Source organism: Triticum aestivum, chromosome 1B (assembly GCF_018294505.1).
Source record: "Triticum aestivum cultivar Chinese Spring chromosome 1B, IWGSC CS RefSeq v2.1, whole genome shotgun sequence".
Classification (NCBI taxonomy): domain Eukaryota; kingdom Viridiplantae; phylum Streptophyta; class Magnoliopsida; order Poales; family Poaceae; genus Triticum; species Triticum aestivum.
The window spans coordinates 499,976,032-499,997,449 of record NC_057795.1 but is presented as its reverse complement, the minus strand read 5'-3'; the positions used below and the strand labels follow the sequence as shown (position 1 = coordinate 499,997,449).

The following is a 21,418-nucleotide window of genomic DNA, read 5'->3' as shown; positions in this document are numbered from 1 at the left end:
CGAAGATTATCCATAAGACCAAAGTGTCTCATTGCATCATCAAGATCATAGTCACTATCATCATCCCCATCATAGTATCCATGTTCAACATCGTCACGTGATGGATCAATTCCTAGAGAGAGTGACTCATTAGATAAATGATCATGACAATAATCATCTTTATGAAATCTAATGGCTTCGGAGATGATATTGCTAATGATTCCAACACCTCCTTTGGCACGCATAAGGTCACAAAACTTAAATAGACAATCATCAAACTTAGGATCACCAGTACTCATTTTATTCAAGGCAATTGACTTATGAAGAATCTCATCTAGATTTTGCAAGGAATAGTTTGGAAATCTTTCCTCAAGAAATCTCCATATAGTATAAGCACAATCAAGAGTAGGCAAGTGACCAATCAAATTTTTAGGCAATCCTCTAATGATAAGATTGATAGTTCTAAGATTGCGAATCATGTCAAGATCCTCATCATGGGTAGGATGCAAGGGATCAACAAGGGGCGCACAAGGGTTGGTAATGTACTTGCTCAAATGATATTCATTGAAAATCTCAAGCATCTCATTTTTCCACTCATGAAAGTACTCTCCATCAAGTATAGGCACTCTATGTCTAAGACTCCCCAACGTAGACTCATCCATCTTCCTTCAATGGTGATTAAACCAAGGCAATGGAGACCAAAGCTCTGATACCAATTGAAAGGATCGAGAAGAGGTGTCTAGAGGGGGTGAATATACTCTCAACAAAGAAAAGTAACAATTTTTAAGTTCTTCAAGTTGAGGTGGAGTTGAAGCACAAGTTTAAACATTCACAATACATATCAAGCAAGCATGACAAGAGTATATGAGCAGCGGAAAGTAAAGCATGCAAATTGCGAGAATGTAAAAGGATGGGATTGGAGTGTGCAAACGCAATTGGAGACATGGAGATTTTTTGCGTGGTTCCGATAGGTGGTGCTATCATACATCCACGTTGATGGAGACTTCAACCCACGAAGGGTAACGGTTGCGCGAGTCCACGGAGGGCTCCAACCACGAAGGGTCCACGAAGAAGCAACGTTGTCTATCCCACCATGGCCATCACCCACGAAGGACTTGCCTCACTAGGGTAGATCTTCACGAAGTAGGCAATCTCCTTGCCCGTAAAAACTCCTTGGTTCAACTCCACAATCTTGACGGAGGCTCCCAAGTGACACCTAACCAATCTAGGAGACACCACTCTCCAAACGGTAATAGATGGTGTGTTGATGATGAACTCCTTGCTCTTGTGCTTCAAACGATAGTCTCCGCAACACTCAACTCTCTCTCTCATAGGATTGGATTTGGTGGAAATATGATTTGAGTGGAAAGCAACTTGGGGAAGGCTAGAGATCAAGATTTATGCAGTTGGAATGGAATATCTTGACCTCAACACATGAGTAGGTGGTTCTCTCTCAGAAAATGAATGCTGGAAGTGTAGGCACGCTCTGATGGCTTTCTCCATGAATGAAGAGAGGGTGGAGGGGTATATATAGCCTCCACATAAAATCTAACTGTTACACACAATTTACCAAACCTGATGGGACCGAATCAGAAAACTCGGTTAGACTGATTTAGTTCATAATGTGACCGTTAGGCATTTCGGTGGGACCGATGTGCAAGGGTTAGGGTAAAACCTCATCTCGGTTTGACCGATTACACAAACTCGGTGGGACCGATTTTGGTATAAGCAAAACACAGAGTTGGTCAAGCAAACTCAGTGGGACCGGTTGCATATTCTCGGTGAGATCGAAATTATTGCAATAAGAAATAGAGAGTTTGCAAGCCCATCTTGGTGAGACCGAGGTCCCATCAGTGCGATCGAATCAATTAGGGTTTCTGGCAGTGGCTATGTCAAATGAACTCGATGGCGCCGGATAGATCAAATTGGTGGGGCCGAGTTTGACTTTTGGTATGGGACATATGTGGATATGAGAAAGTGGTTGAGGGTTTTGGAGCATATCACTAAGCACTTTGAGCAAGCAAGCCATTAAGCAACACCTCATCCCTTTTTAATAGTATTGGCTTTCCTATGGACTCAATATGATCTTAGATCACTGAAACATAAAATGTAGAGTCCTGAGCTTTGAGCTTGAGCCAATCCTTTGTCCTTATCATCTTGAAGGAGTTCCACATCCTCTTGTCCATGCCACTCCACTGTTGGACTTATCTAAAATACACTAGGTAAAAGTATTAGTCCAACAAGAGATATGTTGAGATTAATTACCAAAATCACTCAGGGAGCACTTGTGCTTTCAACGCGTGAGTCAAGGGATTTTTGTTGATGATGTCACTGAAAATCCGAAGCACGATCCCTTTATTGAGGGTACGTGCCAATGGTAACGGCCTCGAGCCACGATAAACTCGGCATAATAACCACTGATGTGACCTTTTTGTTTTACCTTACGTGGTGGCAGTTCGGTTTTCGGTCAAAATTCTCAGAACATGACCCAATCGACCCACTGTGCCAGCACTACAAAATTTTGTCGTTAAGCTACCGAGGTTTCAATCGGGTCTACGGATCTAGTACAAACATTTTGAAGAAGGCGTTGTCGAAACTCCTCGGATATCCAAAGAATATCGCTTCTCGATTAAGGCACGGTTGCAGTAGAGGAAGACATTGGAAAAATAATGTGAAGACTTCATATCCAGAGGTGTCATCAGACAGGAATCATCGTAGAAGCATCAAGTTTTTTGAACCCATCTACGCAGGCGAAGATCAAAATTGAAGCCATTCCGAGGAGTCAATCAATGACCTCGGGTTGAAGACCAATTCATGAGGTACTGACGGTGTCCTAGACTAGGGGGTGCTATCCACGTCGGCCTGCCATTCATGGGCCGGGTCGAGGACCCCCTGATAACCAAAGAATGTGCATGTTTACCATGACCCCCGGCGTACTCAAGATGGAATCATTCGAAGACTTGTCACACACTTCAAGACATGATCAAACCATAAGCAAGTTTATCCCTAGATTTAACCGACCTACATGTAACCTTAGGTACCCCAGTCCCTATTAAGCCGAGGGGTTTTAGTCCGTAGGGTCAAGTTAAGTTAGATTCATACACATACGATCTCGAGGTAGGTCATCCTGTACTTTGTAACTGAAGCAGTACGTAAGGTTTTACCTCTTCGAGGGGCCTAAACCTGGATAAACATCGTGTCTTTAGTTCGTCTTATTACCATCTAACCAAGATCACCAGCCCAGGACCCCCTACCCGTGATTCGTCAGATTTAAGACACCTGCTTGGCACGTATCTAATCGGACCGTGCTAGCACGCAGCCCACCCGGGGTCGTGCCTGGACCACGAGGCTGGGCATGAGTGTCGGCACGACACGAACTGTTTACCTTTTTTCAGAATTTTTTATATATTGGCCCCCAAAGCAGTCCAAATAGGCCCAAAACAGCCCAAATCAGACGGGCTGGTGGCTAAACGTGCCGGTGGGCCGACCCGGAGCGCGGCACGATTGCCGGGCCGGGACGGCCCATGTAATTGGGGGTAGGCCGTAGGCCGTGCCGTGCAGGCCAGGTCTCTTTCTCGCTGCTGCCTAAAAAAAAAGGACCTCTCTCTGTGGGAGTCAAACTCGAGCCTCGGTCAACTGACGCTGAAGCATCACGAACTACCGCCGATAACTCCGGCGGTCGCCGTTCCCCGATGGACCCCTCTTCGTCCTCCGTCCCCGCGGCTGCGGCTGCGGAGGGGGCGCCTCCGGCGGGGGAGAATCTGGCTGTGTTCTGGCACGAGGGCATGCTGGCCCACGACGCCGGCCGCGGCGTGTTCGACTCGGGCCGCGACCCGGGCTTCCTCGACGTGCTCGACCACCACCCGGAGAACGCCGACCGCGTCCGCAACATGGTCTCCATCCTCCGCCGCGGGCCCATCGCGCCCTTCCTCTCTTGGCACTCCGGCACCCCCGCCCACGCCAGCGAGCTCATCTCCTTCCACTCCCCAGGTCTGCCCCCAAATCTGCTCGCAAAGTCAACTAACCTAGAGTGCTAAACCTCCCATCGACCTCCAATCATTCTTTACTATACCTTATTTTAATCCTTGTAGTGTGCTACATCTATATGTCGTTTGAGTTGACAAAACGAACTGTTTTGTAACTTGTAATTACTCGTTTGGATTCAGAAACCATGTTCATGTTCATTCGGGAAATAATTCAGTTCCTGTACAATTATGTGAGGGCACTTTCTTGAACCTTAATCTTGTGTTCCTAACGGACCCTTAATCTTGTTGTGATATTCAGAATACATTGAGGAGCTCGTGCAGGCAAATGCCAGTGGACCCAAGAAGTTATGTGAGGGCACTTTCTTGAACCCTGGTTCATGGGGTGCTGCGCTTCTGGCTGCCGGAACAACCTTATCAGCTATGAGGCACATACTAGATGGGCATGGGAAGATAGCCTACGCATTGGTCCGCCCCCCTGGCCATCACGCGCAACCGGACCATGCTGACGGTTACTGCTTTCTGAACAATGCCGGACTTGCGGTGCACCTGGCTTTGGATTCTGGCCGCGCAAAGGTTGCCGTTGTTGACATAGACGTGCACTATGGAAATGGTACTGCAGAGGGCTTCTATCGCACGGACAATGTATTGACAATCTCTCTTCACATGAAGCATGGTACTTGGGGTCCTTCGCATCTGCAGAGTGGCTCGTCTGATGAGATTGGGGAAGGCAAGGGGCTTGGGTACAATCTCAATATACCTTTGCCTAATGGCAGTGGGGATAAAGGCTACGAGTATGCAATGAATGAATTAGTTGTCCCGGCGATTGACAAGTTTAAACCTCAGCTTTTGGTTTTTGTCATTGGCCAAGATTCTAGCATGGTGAGCTGAGTATGCTTATTTGTTCTCCTTAGTTCACTACATGCTCTACTTGTCAATACTGCTAAATCATGTCCAGTTTCATATTCTTTTTTTCTCGAGAAGATGCAGTCGCATTTTAGCAATTGTAATATATTGTGAAGTTAAAAAATATAGGTATCAATGTATCCCATACCAACAACAACAACAACAACAACAACAAAGCCTTTAGTCCCAAACAAGTTGGGCTAGGCTAGAGGTGAAACCCATAAGATCTCGCAACCAACTCATGGCTCTGGCACATGGATAGCAAGCTTCCACGCACCCCTGTCCATAGCTAGCTCTTTGGTGATACTCCAATCCTTCAGGTCTCTCTTAATGGACTCCTCCCATGTCAAATTCAGTCTACCCCGCCCTCTCTTGACATTCTCCGCACGCTTTAGCCGTCCGCTATGCACTGTATCCCATACCATGTTGTGAAAATAACTAGATTTCCTATAGGAACTAAGTGACTTTTTGTTTAGATAAGAAATAGGCACCCAAATTCAAGTGGAGAATTCGAACATCGGTAGCAGCCACGCCTCCCACCAACTGAGCAAGGCTCAGTTCCGCTACCTACCATCTTGTATAACAGTGTGGGACTGTGGGAATATATAAACTTCATACCAAGGAAGATAATAAATATACTTGCGCTAAATGTATGTTTACTATCTAGATTTCTTATCATTCATGTTGGATAATCTATACTGTGGAACGGAAGTTATATACTAAACGCAAAATATTACTCCCTCCTATCCAAAATAAGTGTCGTGGTTTTAGTTCAAATTTGAACTAAAACCACGACACTTATTTTGGATCGGAGGGAGTAGTATTTAGCATGTCATGTGTGGAATGTATATAAATTAAATCAAAGGGTAGCAATTGTACCTTGAAGATTGAGGTGATGTTGCATGCAGGATAATATTCTGTCTTAAACTAGATGACTCCGTTAGACGAACTAATTGTGAATTTTCTCCATGCAGTTTGACCCAAATGGAAGACAGTGCTTGACCATGGATGGCTATAGGAAAGTTGGACAAATAATGAGGAGCCTGGCTAATCAGCATAGCGATGGGCAAATATTGATTGTCCAGGAAGGGGGTTACCACATCAGTTACTCAGCATACTGTCTGCATGCGACACTAGAAGGTGTTCTGAATCTTGAAGCCCCGTTGCTGGATGACCCAATCGCATATTATCCAGAGGATGAGAAATACACCATGAAAGTTGTCGACGTCATGAAGAAATGCTGGAAAGAATCCATTCCCTTCTTGAAGGACATTTAGAAACGCGTACGTCTCTTCAACACAGCGGCAGCGATTCTCAATTCTGAATCGTGTCATGCTCTACATTTATAGCCTTCTGCTGACCGCAAAGGGTCTGTTTATTGGAGCAACTTGAAAATGGATGCACCTTCCCTCAACCCCTGATTCCCGTATAGGTTTGCTGCGTGATTTGATTTGTAATGGTATTTGTTGCTTATGGTTCAGATGAATATTCAGACTTTTTCTTTTTCTTTTAAGAGGGAGAGGATGAAATCAGACCTTTTGCTTGAGCAGTTTGATCGCAGGTCGCAGTAGAAGAAGTCCGCAGACATCTTTACGCCAACTAGTGGCAAAGTCTTGATCGTCTAGTAAGGGATGTTAGCTGTTACCCGTTGAATTGAGAATCTATTTTTCGTTGCATGCCGTCCATTGAATTGAAGAGAGCATATATCTGTTGCAAAAGCAGGGTGGTGCTACCTAGAAATGCTGCAAAGAATCGATCCCTTCATGGACGGAAGGAAGCGACGACGTCTCACCGCATCCAGCCGCCCCTACATCGCATCGTATTATACCTTCATATTCGTTTTGTACGTCATCTCTACCGTTTCTACAGCTATCATACGCTCCACAATTGTTTCTTGCGCCGGATTGACTCAACATCAATCATGCATGTCTCGATGAACAGTAAATTGCGAAAAATAGTAACAAAATTCAAATTATAATATATTTTTTGGCATTGAAATGGTCAGGAGTGCAAGGAGCGTGCAAATTTTCTTGGTGTTTGGACATTCGAAGAGCTCTAGAAAAAAGAAAGAAAAAACAGGTTCAAATAGTGTTCTATTTCAAAGTTTCTTTCACGGCCAGATTTCGTCATTACGCCATGAATTTTTGCACGCGCATTCAAGCATCTTGGATGACTCAGATTTTCTTTTACTATTTTATTCAATTTTACTGTTCTCAATCACGCTCCACAATTGTTTCTTGCGCGGTCCCTTTTGTATTTTGTCAGTGGTAGATAGACTAGACATCCCTCTAGCCGACCCATTTTGCGGTCAACCGTTCGTTTGTTTGTACAGTATAAACTTGTGTGGCTGTCAGTGCGCCGGCATCTTTTGCTGGAATGATTACTGTTAACATTTGCCTATTTGATTTGCTGCTTCTTATTTGACCTGGTGGTTTTGGACTAGCCGACGTCGACCTTTGGTTGTGCTCCGGCAACGCGTGCAGGTGCAGCTCGCTCGCTCACTCGGCTTGGGTAGCCGCCCCGCCAGGACGATGCCACGCGTACCGAGGGGCTCTGCGTGGATAGGCTGAAGACCAATCCTTTATCACTCCACTCCGCTTCAGCTAGCGAGAGCAGACGCGCTTCAGACGCTGCTCCTGCCGACAGCGCTCGTGCGGCCGACCACTGAAAACAGCTCGGCTTATCATCGTTTTACCCTTGACGCGGCCTCGGTAACCTTCGGCGTTAAGGCTGAGGTTGAGGCAGAGTAGCTGTTAACTGTTGTGGTTTGGACTCTGTTCGAAAATATGACGGCAATGTCTTTGTAGCATAGCAATATTGTTAACTGAAGTTTAAAGTGCTTTTCATGACAAATCTAGATCAAAGTTATCTCGTACGTACCACAGTTTTGAAAACCAGTTAGTCTTGCAAAAATGCATACTAGTGGCCAAATTAAATTAATATGTTGTGAAAAGAGATCAAAGTGGTCGGACCCTTCCCTGGACCCTGCGCAAGCGGGAGCTACATGCACCAGGTTGCCCTTTTACTACTCAACAACTCAAAGATGATATTGAAAACAAAGTCTCACAAATAGTCCTGAAAGGATGCGACAACTAATTACTGCGAAAGCCAGGGGTGGCAAACGAAATATTCCACCGTAGGATAAAGGCGCCGGTTACGCGTGTGCGTCAAACGAGATCAGCGTCTCGTGAATCCTACGGCCCATTCCCCACGATCCCCTCCCACTTTTTCGTGCTTTACTCCAAAGCGCAAGGCGCCTTCTCGCTTCCGCCCCTCTCCTTCTTCCTCGCCCTCCTCTCCGCCCGCCGCCTGCTCGCCGTCCGATCCGCCGCCTCCGTCCGTCTCCATGGGTCTCCTGTCCAACAGGTATAGCTCCGAATCGCCCCATTCTTTCGATTTCATACCCTGCGCTGCTACAATGACTTTTAATTTGCTCTGCATCGGTGAATTGATTGGTTCCTTTTTTTTTTTGTGCGGTTTGGTTTGGTTAGGATCGGGAAGGAGAGCCTGAAGGCGGGGGATCACATCTACTCGTGGAGGGCCGCGTGGGTCTACGCGCATCACGGTGCGGAATCTGTTCCTTCCAATATCATTATTTCCAGTTCTGATTAAATCGTGTTAACTCGCTTCCGTGTAGGTTTTGGTTTCGGTTTGTTAATTGATAGGTTTATAAGTTTTGGACCAATGAATTTAGAAGAGCAGGAATTTGTCTGTAATGCCATGTGTCTCTAGTTCTAAGTGGAAATCCAACCCGGTTTATTTCCGGAAAACATTGGATCTTTGTGGTTTGGCAATTTTAGGCAATTGGGGGGGGGGGGGGGGGGATTCGATTAACTAAACTGGGAGGCATGCAGATGTGTCCACAGCTCGGTTTTGGTAACCGTTTAGTGCTTTGATTTGCTGCATAACAGATGGTTGTCACCACCAGCCACTCTGGTTTGGACGCGTGAATGCAAACCTCTTCTGTGTATAGCATATGTTTACTCAGCCCATACTATATAGGGGGTATCAACTTGTGTATGTGAGAAAATACTTACCAGGAAATCAAGTTATGAAATTGCAAAAGATAGATGATTGGTCTAGCTGTAGCGGAAACCTCTGTTGCCACCATGTCGGAAATTATCTGTGCATTTTGTCAGAACAGTAATAGGTGCTTCACTCTTGTAGCTTTGTGCGTGTATAACCGTATGTTTCTATGCAGGAATATATGTGGGGGATGATAAGGTGATTCATTTTACCAGAGGAAGGGACCAAGAGGTCGGAACAGGAACGGTCATTGATTTTCTTCTTGTGAGTTCTGGCCCTACTAGGAGCACCACGCCATGCTTGGTATGCAGCAGCGAAGAAGCCACTACCACCGCGGAGACAAATGGTGTGACATCCTCTTGCCTCAGCTGTTTCCTGGCAGGGGGTGCCCTCTACCGTTTCGAGTATGACGTCAACCCGGCGCTTTTCCTTGCCAAAGTGCGAGGAGGGACCTGCACGCTTGCCGCCACTGATCCCGACGAGGTGGTTGTCCGACGCGCCAAATACTTGTTGACCAATGGTTTCAGGTGCTACAGCCTGTTCAAGAACAACTGCGAGGACTTTGCGATATACTGCAAGACTGGTCTGCTTGTGGCTGAGCAGGGCAACGTCGGGCTCGGGCAGAGTGGGCAGGCTGTGTCCATCATCGGCGGCCCTCTTGCTGCTGTGGTTTCGACCCCTTTCCGCCTAGTAACCACGAACATCTATGGAGTGGCGGTGATGGCAGTCGGGGTGTACTGTGTCAGCAGGTACGCAGGTGACATTGGCAACCGCCGAGACGTATTGAAAGTGGAAGTGGAGGACCTGACTGCCGGGCTCGCAAGCGGCCGGATTCGTCCGGCGAACATCAGTCAGCTGGCAACTCCGGGGCAAGTCCAGGTTCCGGCAGTGACCACACTCGTTGCTGCTTAGAATGCGGCACTGATGTTGTAATATGGAGATGTATACATCACCATCACTACTGCTATATGTACCACCGAAATCCTTGTTCAAACCTGCTAAAACTGTGCCAAGAGTGAAATCCCCATTCAGCAAGAGCTGTATGTCGAGTGTTGTATCCGCTACGGTCGTGTATGGTTTGTCTTCAGTATTGCAAAGAAGGTTGAACATTGGTGTGTGGTTTGCTTGAATTTGTATCAAGTTTTTTGCTCCTGTCCTTTTCTGGCATCTGTTTTCACATCTTGGGGAAGCGTTTGCACATTGCGGACAATATCACCTGAGCCCCCAACTGATGGCTTTCATTCTAAACACGAGGTACAAATGAACTGAAACAACAGGTTTAAGAAACACATTTTCTTGTGGTCCTGTAGGACTGCCAAAACGTCTTACATTGCTTTACAGAGGGGTTAGTTTATTTCTAATCAAGAAATTGAGAGCAAGTCTACCTAACATTTTGAAGAAAAAGTTTAAATATTATATAAATCCTTTGAGATTTCCATGTTCCAACTGGCCTGAAGTGGCTGCATATAAATGTATATATAAGTGGTATATGGAGTAACTGAATTTCGGGCAGCTCTTTTTTGTTTCCTATGGACAGTTGTACCTGAACTCTCTGTTGTTCGTTAGTGTTAGCAGGGTTTTGCCATGTGGTGTGTGTTTTGAATACTCGCAGCGGATTTCCTACTAATGCGTCAACTCACAATTCTCTTTCCTTTTGCTAACTGAATTTGGCCTCTTTCTCTGTCTGTCTGTCTCTCTCTCCCTTATTGATTTTGGGAGTACACATAGTATTTGATATTTTTTAGCAGGATTTGATATATATATATATATATATATATATATATATATATATATATATATAGAGAGAGAGAGAGAGAGAGAGAGAGAGAGAGAAATCTTGTTCCACTTTATTAAACTTCAGAGATGTTCATGAGTACAAGATCTTAGTCGTGGGGGATTCCCAACCACAAATGTCGGCCCAATCCTATGTTACAGGAATACTTTCCTAAATTGTGTGCTTCTACATTAGTCTATGCTCATGAATAAAGTTACATGAAATAAAGGCTTTCGAACGGTTGATGATCTCCCTGATCACCGCTCCATGCCGTCCACCGGTGCCATGATGAATGTCGTTGATCACTGTCAGACAATCCTAAGCAACAAGTAGGCGCTGAACTCCAAGATCCTCAGCCAGGGCGAGAGCCTCCCGTACTGCATACGCCTCCAGTGTTGCCGGGTCGGCCATTTGTGTGACCAGCGCCGACGACCCTAGATATAGGCCATTGTGATCTCTGCACACCGCTACCGAAGCACCAAAGGCATCATGACTTGCCACAGCTCCATCCACATTGAGTTTTACAGTGCCTTCCGGTGGAGCTCTACATTGTTCTGTTCTGATGGTTGATTGTCCCGTAACTGTCCTTGGTCTTTTCTCATGTTCCTGAGCCTCGTTCAACTCCCGTACATATGAGGCTATGAATTCATGTTTTTGTCTCAGTCCCTGAAAAACAGATTCATAGACAGCTTTCCTTCTCGCATACCAAATCGACCATAGCGTGATTACGAGCCTAGTGAACTGATCTTGGCTAAGAGTCTCATGGAGATCGAGTACCCAGTTCTTCGCATTAGATCCTTCATTTTCAGAAATTTTCTCTACCAGGTCATCATCCGACAAGGCCCATACGCACCTCGCCATGGTGCAGCTCAACAGTGCATGTCTCCACGAGTCTTCGGCGCCACAAAGAGGGCACACATCAGTATCTGTCATATTCCTGTGCTGCATTACATCAAAGGTCGGCAGTGAGTGGCGCGCTAATCTCCATAGGAATACTCTCACCTTGGCCGGCACTTTGATCTTCCACAAATATGACCATGCACTTTCTGCCCTTGCACCGTCAGAACATTCTCCGCTGCCATCGAGCCAACCTTCTCTCTGAACTTTTGTCTTGATGATGAACCTGTAGGCCGAGCGAACCGAGAACACGCCCTTGCTGTCCGGTTGCCAAGCCCAAAAGTCGCCAATGTTCTGCGTACAAACTGGGATTCGCAAAATTTCCTCAGCATCATTTGGTAAAAATATGGTTTGAACTAGATGTTCGTTCCATGAAGCTGTGGTTGGCTCAAGAAGCTCCGACACCGTTACTGGTGGGTTCTGCACCAGGGATAAAATTGGTTTCATAAAATTACCTTTGGGTATCCAGTTATCAGCCCAAATCCGAGTCTCCTGTCCATTCCCAATTCTTCTAATCAGGCCCTGCTTCAAGATATCCCTGCCCTCAAGAATCGCTCGCCACATTTGGGATGGTTTTGCACCAAGTTCTGCCTCAAGAACCGTTGTATCAGGGAAATACGCTGATTTCAAAATCCTAGCACTCAAAGTGTTTGGCTCCTGGATTAGTCTCCATGATTGCCTGGCCAGTAGTGCGAGGTTAAAGATCTCCATGTCTCTGAACCCCATTTCACCCAAAAACTTGGGCCTTGTCATAATATCCCGAGAAACCCAAGCTGGTTTCCTCTTGCCTTCTCTACATCCCCACCAAAATTTTCTGATGATGGAATTAATGTGTTCGCATAGACCACGGGGTAATTTAAAACAGGCCATCGAATAAACTGGGATAGCTTGAGCGACAGCCTTAATTAAGACATCCTTTCCCCCCGAAGACAATAGCTTCCCCATCCATCCTGTCACCTTTTCCCATACTCTATCACTGAGGTATTTGAAAGTGCCTATCTTAGCTTGTCCCACATCAGTAGGCATGCCCAAGTACCTCTCACTACGAGATTCATTTGGCACATGCAAGTGACCTTTTACTGCTGCCCGTACAATTTTAGGACATCCTTTGCTGAAAAATATAGATGATTTGTCCGTGTTTACTCTCTGTCCTGATGCCATACCATATGTTTCCAGTAGGTTTGATACCTCCTCAGCTCCATCGACACTTGCCTTGAAAAACAGCAGGCTATCATCCGCGAATAAGAGGTGGTTGACCGGCGGAGCCGACTGCGCCACCTTGATTCCACTCAAATGGGATGATTGATCATGTGATTTTAAGAGGCACGAAAGGCCCTCTGCTGCAATCAAAAAAAGGTATGGAGAGATAGGATCTCCCTGCCGAATGCCACGTGATAGTTGAAACTCCTCAAGTTTTTCTCCGTTGAACAAGACAGAAAACGAAACCGAGCTCACCATGTGCATAACTGTGGAGATCCATTGAGGTGCAAATCCCAACTTCTCCATCATTGCCTTAAGATAGCTCCATTCAACTCTGTCGTATGCTTTCATCATGTCCAGTTTAAGAGCCGCATAGCTATTGTTTTTTGACCTGTTCCTCTTCATAAAGTGTAAACACTCGTAGGCTGAGATGATATTGTCCGTGATCATTCTTCCAAGGACAAAAGCTGATTGCTCTTCTGATATAATCTCCAGAAGGATAATCTTGAGGCGCTTAGCTATGACTTTTGAAGCAATCTTATAAAACACATTACACAAGCTTATAGGACGAAATTGCGGAAGGAGTGTAGGGTTTGTGACCTTGGGGATCAGCACCAGAATCGTGTCATTGATACAAGCAGCACTCTCCTCCCCCTGACAATCCTCAACACCGCTCTTGTCACTGCCGGTCCACAAATGTCCCAATGGCGTTGGTAGAAATGCGCCGGAAACCCATCCGGCCCCGGAGCCTTAGTTGGAAACATTTGAAATAATGCCTTCTTCACCTCGTCCTCGCTGTATGGTGCTAAAAGGGTAGAATTCATCTCTGGTGTGACCTTCGTCGGGACATGGTTGATCACATTCTCAACCCCCTGAATCCCTTCTGATGTGTATAGAGTTTTATAAAAATCTAGCGCAAGAGCCTGCATCTCTGTCGGATCATCTGTAATCTGTCCACCCGGCCGCTGGAGGGCATGGTTGATCAATCAATCTGCAAATATCCACTACGTCCCTAAAACCCTGAATCTGAGCCTGGTTTCGCTGCACAGGATCATTCCACAACTTTTCTAGCTCCTTTTTTTAACTTCTTTATTTCACTTCTTACACTTCCGAAAGTGCTGTTGCTCCATGCCCCAAGATTACCAGCCAGTTCTGTCAACTTCCTCCTTATTTCAGCAACCGAAGTGGTATTGTTCTCAATATCCATGCCTCCTTGACTACCCGCTTCATATCTGCATGGGTGTCCCACATGATCTCATAACAGAATTGTTTCTCAGTTGGTGCGGACTGGTTCGGTCACAGCTTAAGTAAAATTGGGATGTGATCTGAAGTCGTTGCTGTTAGGTGTTCCAGGGTCGCTAGATGGAACTGGGCACACCACTCGGCTGATCCAAGTGCTCTGTCAAGGCGAACTCTTGTGTAAGAACCGCCAGCTACCTTCTTCTCGAAAGTCCATGGCATGCCCTGGTAACCCTGTCCCGACGAAAGTCCCTAAAACCCTAAAACCCTGCGTCCCTAAAACCCTGAATCTGAGCCTGGTTTCGCTGTCCAATCCCATTATGCTCTTCCACATGCAGGACCTCGTTGAAGTCACCCAAACACAGCCACGGAAGAGGGCTTATGTTTATCATATTCTTCATGGTGTCCCAAGTTTGATAACGAAGGTGAGTTTGAGCTTCACCATAAAAACAAAACAATCTCCATGGGGTCTCTCCCGAATCTGAAACTTTCATATCTATATGGTACTTTGAGTAACCCAAGAACTCTAATTTTATTTCATTCTGCCAAAGCATTACAAGTCCACCACTTCTACCAGTGGGGTCCACTCCATAAGCATTATCGAAACCTAAAGTGTTTGCTAGATTCTCAACACGAGCTCTACTTATTTGGGTCTCTACCAAACAAAGCACTTTAGGAGCAAACTTTGCCGCGATCTCCCGTAGCTCTTGAACTGTCGGGGCGTTGCCAATCCCACGGCAGTTCCAGCATAAGAGACTCATTGCGCCTGGCGGTCCTCCGATAATGGGCCAATTTATTCTGTCGATCAGATCTCAGCCCATGGGCATCTCAGCCCTGGATCGAGCACATTTATCTTCTGAATTGGATCGAAGCCCACGGAGAGGCATGTGGAAGCTTGGCCAATTATCAATTTTGAATTCTTCTAAGGCAAACCCCCGCCCTGCAGACCAAGTTTTTGCTGGTGCAACCACTGCGCCAACCCAGCCGGATCTGTACAAAGAAGAACTTTCTCTTTTTAATTATATATTCTCCCGTTTTTAATTTTTTGTTGTCCTTTTTTTGTTTTTTGTTTTCTGTTTTTTTTCATCCTGGTTCGTTGAATTATTTGCATATACGTGGACTTTTCTTTTAAATTGATGATTTCTTTTGAAATTTGATGATTTTTTTTTCAAATGTGTGATCATTTCCCAAATTGATGAATTTTTAAAAAAAAATTGGTGAACTTTTGTGATAATCGATGAACTTTTTTCACAAGCGATGAAACTTTTTCAAATCTGATGAACTTTTTTTGAATTTCGATGAACTTTTTCTCAAAATTGACTTTTTTAAATCATATGAACTGTTTTTCAAATTCGGTGAACTATTTTTCAAATTTGTTGAACTTTCTTTCAAAAGCGATGAACTTTGTTCGAATTTGTGAACTTTATTCGAATTTGGTGATTTTTTGGGAATTTTTGTTTGAAAAAAGAATTTATGAAATAGTCAACTGGCCCGATCAACCATTGACCACGAGATGGGGAACGAAGCACTGCCCTGAACCAGCAATCCCACAAGATGCGATCGCCTCCTTTCCTGGGCCGGCCCACGGGAGCTGGCGCACGATGCGTTGCGGGCGCTGGTTCAGGAAAGCGACGCTTAGAGCGCCAACTAGGAGCTCCCTTCTTCTGACGCCCCTTTACTTCGTTCTCAGAGCATCTCCAACAGGCGCGCTATAAATGCGCCGTGCGGAAAAATTAGTGGTTTTAGCGCGCGCGCTACCATCCCCGGCGCTCCAGCGGACGCGCAAAAACCGCGTGCGCGGCATATATAATTCAGCGCGCGGGCAGAAACGCCATCGCGCGTCGCTTATTTGTTGCGCCTGCTCCCGCGCGCTGGACTCTCGAGCGCTCGCTCGCAACTCCACCTATCCTTTCAGCCGCCGCCGCCCCGCGCCACCCCATTTTTCCCGGCGACCGTTCCTGCGCTTCCCCGGTCCCTTCCCGCGCGGCCGCGGCTTCGTCCCTCTCTCTCTAGTCAGCGCCGGCCGTCGCGCGCGGCAGTCTCCGACGAACAGTGCCCGGCCGCCCGCCGCCGCTTTGGCGCCCGCAAGGTGTTCGACAAAAGGCCCGCAAGGTATGTATTGCTTCCAACTTCCACATTTTTGCATGAAATTTGGTGCATGTTGTTTATAGCCTAGTTTTTAATATTTTAGATGAGTTCGGGCTATGACTCTTCTGCAGAAGAATTTGATATGGAAGAGGAGGAGGATCTTGCAATGATCCTAGCTATGCACATCAATAAAAAACCGAAACACGGTAGTTCGGTTATGGGTCGGCAGAAAATTTGGAGGGATAGGATTGATGCCCACAACAGATTGATGAGGCACTATTTTGTGGAGAATCCCACATATCCTGAGTCGTACTTTCGTCGCTGGTTTAGGATGAGCACCGAGTTGTTCAGGCGCATTGCAGAGAAACTAGAGAGCCATGACCGGTTTTTTCAGCAGAGGAGGAATGTCGCCGGAGAGCTCGGGCATAGCACCTTTCGGAAGGTGACAGTCGCTTTGCGTATGTTGGCATATGGTATCCCCGCTGATCTAGTTGATGATCACTTGGCCATGGGTGAGAGCCAAGCCATCATGTGTGTCAAGCACTTCGCAGTCGGAATTATGCAAGTATTTGGCCCAGAGTACTTGAGAACTCCCAATGCTGAAGATGTCGCAAGGTTATTGGAGATGAACAAAGATCGCGGGTTCCCATGTATGCTTGGTTCAATAGATTGCATGCATTGGAGTTGGAAGAATTGTCCAAAGGCATGGCATGAACAATTCCACAGACAAAAAAAGGTTCCACTATAATCCTTGAAGCGGTGGCTGATCACGGGACTTGGATTTGGCGTGCTTTTTTTGGAATGCCTGGATCTTTGAATGACATCAACGTTGTCAACCGGTCACCACTGATGAGTAAGATTGCAAATGATGAACTGCCACCAGTGCAGTTTGAAGCTAATGGTCGTACATACAACCACGACTACTATCTTGCGGATGGCATTTGTGAAGCCGTTAAAAAAACGGAAGGTAAGAAATATCTTGATTTCCAAAATGCTCACGCGGCTGCTAGAAAAGATGTGGAGAGAGCTTTTGGAATTTTGCAAGCCCAATTTGCTATTGTGAGAGGACCGGCTAGATTTTGGGATCAGAAAATGCTTTGGTACATAATGCATGCTTGTGTGATCATGCACAGCATGATCATCGAGAATGAGTGTGGCCAAGATGTAGACTACTCTCAGTATGAGCTTTTGCAACATCCCGTGCGAGCGTGGCGGAGGGCTGAAAGAGTGGCCCGTTTTGTTGCCTCTTATCATGTCATTCGACGCCCGGCAACGCATAATGAACTCAAGAAGGATCTCATTGAGGAGTGGTGGGTTTGGAATGGCCGCCGAAGATCATCATGATTTGTGCGTTTGATGTTGTATTGTTGAACTATTTGTTGTATTTCTCAAAAATACTATTTGTTTGATGAGTTGTAATAAATTGAACTATTCATTTAAACTTAGTTAAATGATGTTTGTAATTTAAAAATTATATGTCATGTTTTTGTTTTGTGTGATGAATGTGTTGTGTAAAATGCAACAAATGTGGATGCGCAGCTGCTCGCGCGCATTGCATTTTAGCGCACTGTTGGAGGTGCGCACGCGCTGCATTTTAGCACGGCTGCTGGAGCCAGCGCCGCGCGCCGCGCCAAATCTGATGTTGCGCACGCCGCAAATCAAATTTTAGCGCGCCGCGCATTGGGCGCCTGTTGGAAATGCTCTCGGATGCAGCGTGAACTCTGTTCCTAGTGCATCTGCAACGGCAAGGGGCCGGCCGGAGCACCACTCCACAGTGTCGTTTCTTTATCACTCGAACGATTTTTCTGTGAAATTCTACGGAAGGCGTATGTGCAGGGTGCAGCTGGTTTCCCGATTTCCCTTTGATGCAAGTTGTTACTCTTTTTGTCCCCTGTTCTTAAAAATAACCGCAATCACGCTGCCAATTTGTTGAAGATGATGACAGTGAACACTCACTCGAGCCGGCAATGATGGATCCATACAGCGCCCTCCCACCGTCTATCCACGGACTGGATCTCGGAGCTGCCTGTCCTGTTGTAGCAACAATAATTGAGGCGTGCAGGCATGGTAAATCCTCTATAACGGGCTAGGGCCAAACGTCACCTTTCGAGCGACTAGTGGCAGCTGCTTCAGATTGTTAGCCACGTCCACGCCACGCCACAGGGCATGTCGTTGGAATCCCGGTGCACCATTCATTCATTCACCAGCATGGCACCATCGGCATCGGCATGTGTGTGCCCATCCATCCACACCCAGGTCAGGCAGTGCATGTGTATAACAGGAACAACATTGATTGGTCGTCCTAGGAAGAAGTGAACGTGTAGCTCAGAACAGGAAAAACCAGCTGTTAATAGTAAGTATATTGCCAATACAGATATATCGATATTATCATTACAGTACACCCTTTTTATCCCACATGTATACTCCTCGACCATGAACACGATCCCCATATATATATAAGTTACTTCTGAACAAGAGTAAAAATAGGGAGAGGAAAAGAAAGACACAAAATCAATCACAAGAACAGCGGCAGCCACGAATCAACGAGCTTGAAAATGAGCTTAGCATCGATCGAGGCCTGCAGCGAGAGCAGCCTCCAGCCCTTGGCAGCCCAGCACCTTGCTCCAGACGTCGTCGCCGGCGGGGACGCCTTCGTGGAGGCTCATGGCGTCCTCCTCCGGAAGCGAACTGAACGGCTCGTACTTGGCCTCCTGGTCCCACGCCGACGGGAGCATCGTCAGATCGCCGCCGTCCGTTGGCAGCCCGAGCGAGTCGTAGCAGCTCTGGTCTACGCTGAAGTTGAACTCGCCAAGCGCATGCGCGCGCGCGTCGGCGCACTGGAGCATCGTCGTCGCGCTGGGCTCCGTACTGCTCGCCGGCCCGCAGATTTCGCCCGGCCCGTGTTGGCTCGGGCCGGACAGGGTCGGCGGGCTCATCTCCGTGCTTGATCCACTCGAGGTGTCGGCCGATTCCGGCACGACGGCGCACTGCTCGGCGAGAGGCTGATGGCTCAAGAACTTGGAGTAGAGCAGTGCCAGATCAATCGTCGGTCCGTCGGCGGCTCCGGCGGGCTTGTCGGCCTCGGCCGACGCCGGCTGCTGGCCGAGCTCGGCCGGGTTGCCAACCATGCCTTCCAGGAGCAGGTCGGGCCGGACCGGGCCGTGGAAGCGGTGAGAGAACACTACTGCCCCGTGGTTCGGCGAGGCCGTGTCCGCCTCGGCCATGGACCGCACCGGCTTGCCCCGCCGGTTCTTGCGGCAGCCGCCGCCGACGGGCACGTTGCGGAGGGACCCGCCCTTGGTCCAGTAGCGGCGGCAGCCCTTGCAGAAGTAGCGCGGCTGGCTGAGGCTGTAGTTGTTGTAGTAGCAGAACTTGGTGTTGGGCGAGTCGCAGCGCGGGCAGTTGGGCGCCACCTCCACGTTCGGCCGGTACCGCCGGGGGTCGACCAGCATCGCGCGCCGTCCGGCGGCGGCGGCGTAGGCCAGCATGCTCTCGCAGTGAGAAGACAGCATGGCGACGATCGGAGAGGAGGAGATCAGCAAGCAGGAGACCTGGGGGAATGTAGGAATGCGGTGATGTGAGAGGATTTGGAAGCTTGCAGATGCGAGAGGAGAGAGAGAGGAGGAAGGTGTATATATACGTGGGACGGCGGGAGAGCTGCCGAAGCCAGGACGAGAGGTTTTCCTCGGTAGGCCATGGTGCATGTGCATGTGATTGCGAGCTTGTGCTGGTAATTACTTCCTCTGTAAACTAATATAAGAGCATTTAGATTACTACTTTAGTATGCTAAACGCTCTTATATTAATTTACAGAGGGAGTAGTTACTAGTACTCCTTGATCCGTGGCGAGTTGTTGCTGTAGCCAGCCTCCTTGATCCGTAGAGGTTTTTCCTGTGTCTCCTGGTGCTTGTGGGAATTGAATTGTGTGTTCTAAAATCCATTCAATTCAACTGTATAATCTTCAATTGTTGATTTTGAACTCATGAATTTTGCAGGATTTTCATATAAACGAGTTCAATCTTCATGATGAGAATAAAAAACAAAAGAACTGATAAGTGCCACCCGCGTGGCACGAACACATGGCAATTCCGATCGTTTCTTAAGGCAAGTTTAGTGACGCAATGATGACAACTTTAATTGTCAAGCATGACAACTTTATTTTCGAATGGCAAGTTTCAATTTTTTAGGGTTTTTTCTTCAGATGACAACTTTAGTCGTAAAAAAGGTCAGGTCAGAGTGTTTCGTGGCACGGATGTGTCACTTATCATTTGGGAAAACAAAACATGACCACGGCTAGGACGTGACTAATCACTGACAAGGAGATCCATGCAGGCATGCATGGTTAAGGAGAGGGAAGAAGAACTCAAACCAGGAGGTACCATGGCCAACAACCAGTGCTTGTGCAGTCTCTTTAGTGGACACAGTAGCGTCTTGAGCTCGCGCAATGGCGCCATAACAACCGCAGTCCACAGTGCAGCCCATTAATGATTTAATGTGGCCGTAGAGAAAATTTCACGCCACTGAGCTGGAGACCTAATTAGCACTAAGACAGGAGGCGGGTCACGATCATGGACGTTTAATACCTCGCGACTTTGGGGAGGAGGCAGACGGAGTACTGTGGTACGAAGCGTCCATGTTTCGCCCACAGATATCATGGCAGACAGGCACAGAGATCGGACTTTGGACTCCGCCGGAGTGATTGATGGGGCACGTCTACGTACGTACGTCCGCCTGTTTGTGTGGACTGCTGGCACGGGAAACACGATGGAGTATGGTGTATCATCACTGCCCCTTCCACGGCCCCGCAAAAAAATCACTGCCCCTTCCACGGCGAAACAAGTATGCATAGCACCCTTCTTGGTACGATTAGGCGTCGCATTGGGATGCACATGCACCGCTGGTAGTGGCCAACCTGGTAAGACAGATATCTGCATGGGACTGGAGACGTTACTATAACCTCTCGTGGTTTTGTATTAACCACGTCGACGTGCGATGTCTTTCATGGGTGTTGACGTGTTCTTTGCCATCCTCCTCCCCCCTCTATGATGTTTCCAGCTAGGGCTGCCACGATAAAGGTAAATAGTACTCCCTCCCTCCTAAAATAAGGTCAAGACACTTATTTTGGGACAGAGGGAATAGGATTCGACATTATTTGATACTTTCCCGTTCAGAAATACTTGTCGGAAAAACGGATAAAAATAGATATATGTAAAAATAAAATACGTCTAGATACATTTATTTTCCCGACAAGTATTTCCAAACGGAAGGAGTACAAGATTTAGTGGCAGTGTAACTCGATGGGTGAAATAGGAAGGTAGCCACAAAGG

At 47.1% G+C, this 21,418-nt stretch overlaps 3 protein-coding genes across 3 annotated transcripts; 2 read left to right on the top strand and 1 right to left on the bottom strand.

Annotated features, from left to right (window-relative positions):
• Nucleotides 1-3,579: 3,579 nt before the first annotated feature.
• Nucleotides 3,580-6,381, top strand: LOC123134933 (histone deacetylase 8). The gene is made up of 3 exons (XM_044554081.1): nt 3,580-3,969; nt 4,264-4,844; nt 5,843-6,381. Exons 1-3 carry the CDS (start codon nt 3,672-3,674, stop codon nt 6,143-6,145), a joined length of 1,182 nt encoding a protein of 393 aa, XP_044410016.1. The 5' UTR covers nt 3,580-3,671; the 3' UTR covers nt 6,146-6,381.
• Nucleotides 6,382-8,023: 1,642 nt separating this feature from the next.
• Nucleotides 8,024-10,024, top strand: LOC123134922 (protein LEAD-SENSITIVE 1). Its single transcript, XM_044554073.1, has 3 exons — nt 8,024-8,234; nt 8,360-8,433; nt 9,070-10,024. Exons 1-3 carry the CDS (start codon nt 8,215-8,217, stop codon nt 9,804-9,806), a joined length of 831 nt encoding a protein of 276 aa, XP_044410008.1. The 5' UTR covers nt 8,024-8,214; the 3' UTR covers nt 9,807-10,024.
• An 8,407-nt stretch (nt 10,025-18,431) lies between these two features.
• LOC123093292 (dof zinc finger protein DOF1.8) lies at nt 18,432-19,685 on the bottom strand. Its single transcript, XM_044515214.1, has one exon. It carries the CDS (start codon nt 19,602-19,604, stop codon nt 18,654-18,656), a length of 951 nt encoding a protein of 316 aa, XP_044371149.1. The 5' UTR covers nt 19,605-19,685; the 3' UTR covers nt 18,432-18,653.
• Nucleotides 19,686-21,418: the final 1,733 nt, after the last annotated feature.

Bases quoted from the DNA above. Each gene is read 5' to 3' on its own strand.
- LOC123134933 (XM_044554081.1), top strand. From the start codon at position 3,672: ATGGACCCCTCTTCGTCCTCCGTCCCCGCGGCTGCGGCTGCGGAGGGG. The intron at 3,970-4,263 runs GTCTGCCCCCAA...TGTGATATTCAG, and splicing joins CATCTCCTTCCACTCCCCAG to AATACATTGAGGAGCTCGTG. The intron at 4,845-5,842 runs GTGAGCTGAGTA...TTCTCCATGCAG, and splicing joins TTGGCCAAGATTCTAGCATG to TTTGACCCAAATGGAAGACA.
- LOC123134922 (XM_044554073.1), top strand. From the start codon at position 8,215: ATGGGTCTCCTGTCCAACAG. The intron at 8,235-8,359 runs GTATAGCTCCGA...TGGTTTGGTTAG, and splicing joins ATGGGTCTCCTGTCCAACAG to GATCGGGAAGGAGAGCCTGA. The intron at 8,434-9,069 runs GTGCGGAATCTG...GTTTCTATGCAG, and splicing joins GTGGGTCTACGCGCATCACG to GAATATATGTGGGGGATGAT.
- LOC123093292 (XM_044515214.1), bottom strand. From the start codon at position 19,604: ATGCTGTCTTCTCACTGCGAGAGCATGCTGGCCTACGCCGCCGCCGCC.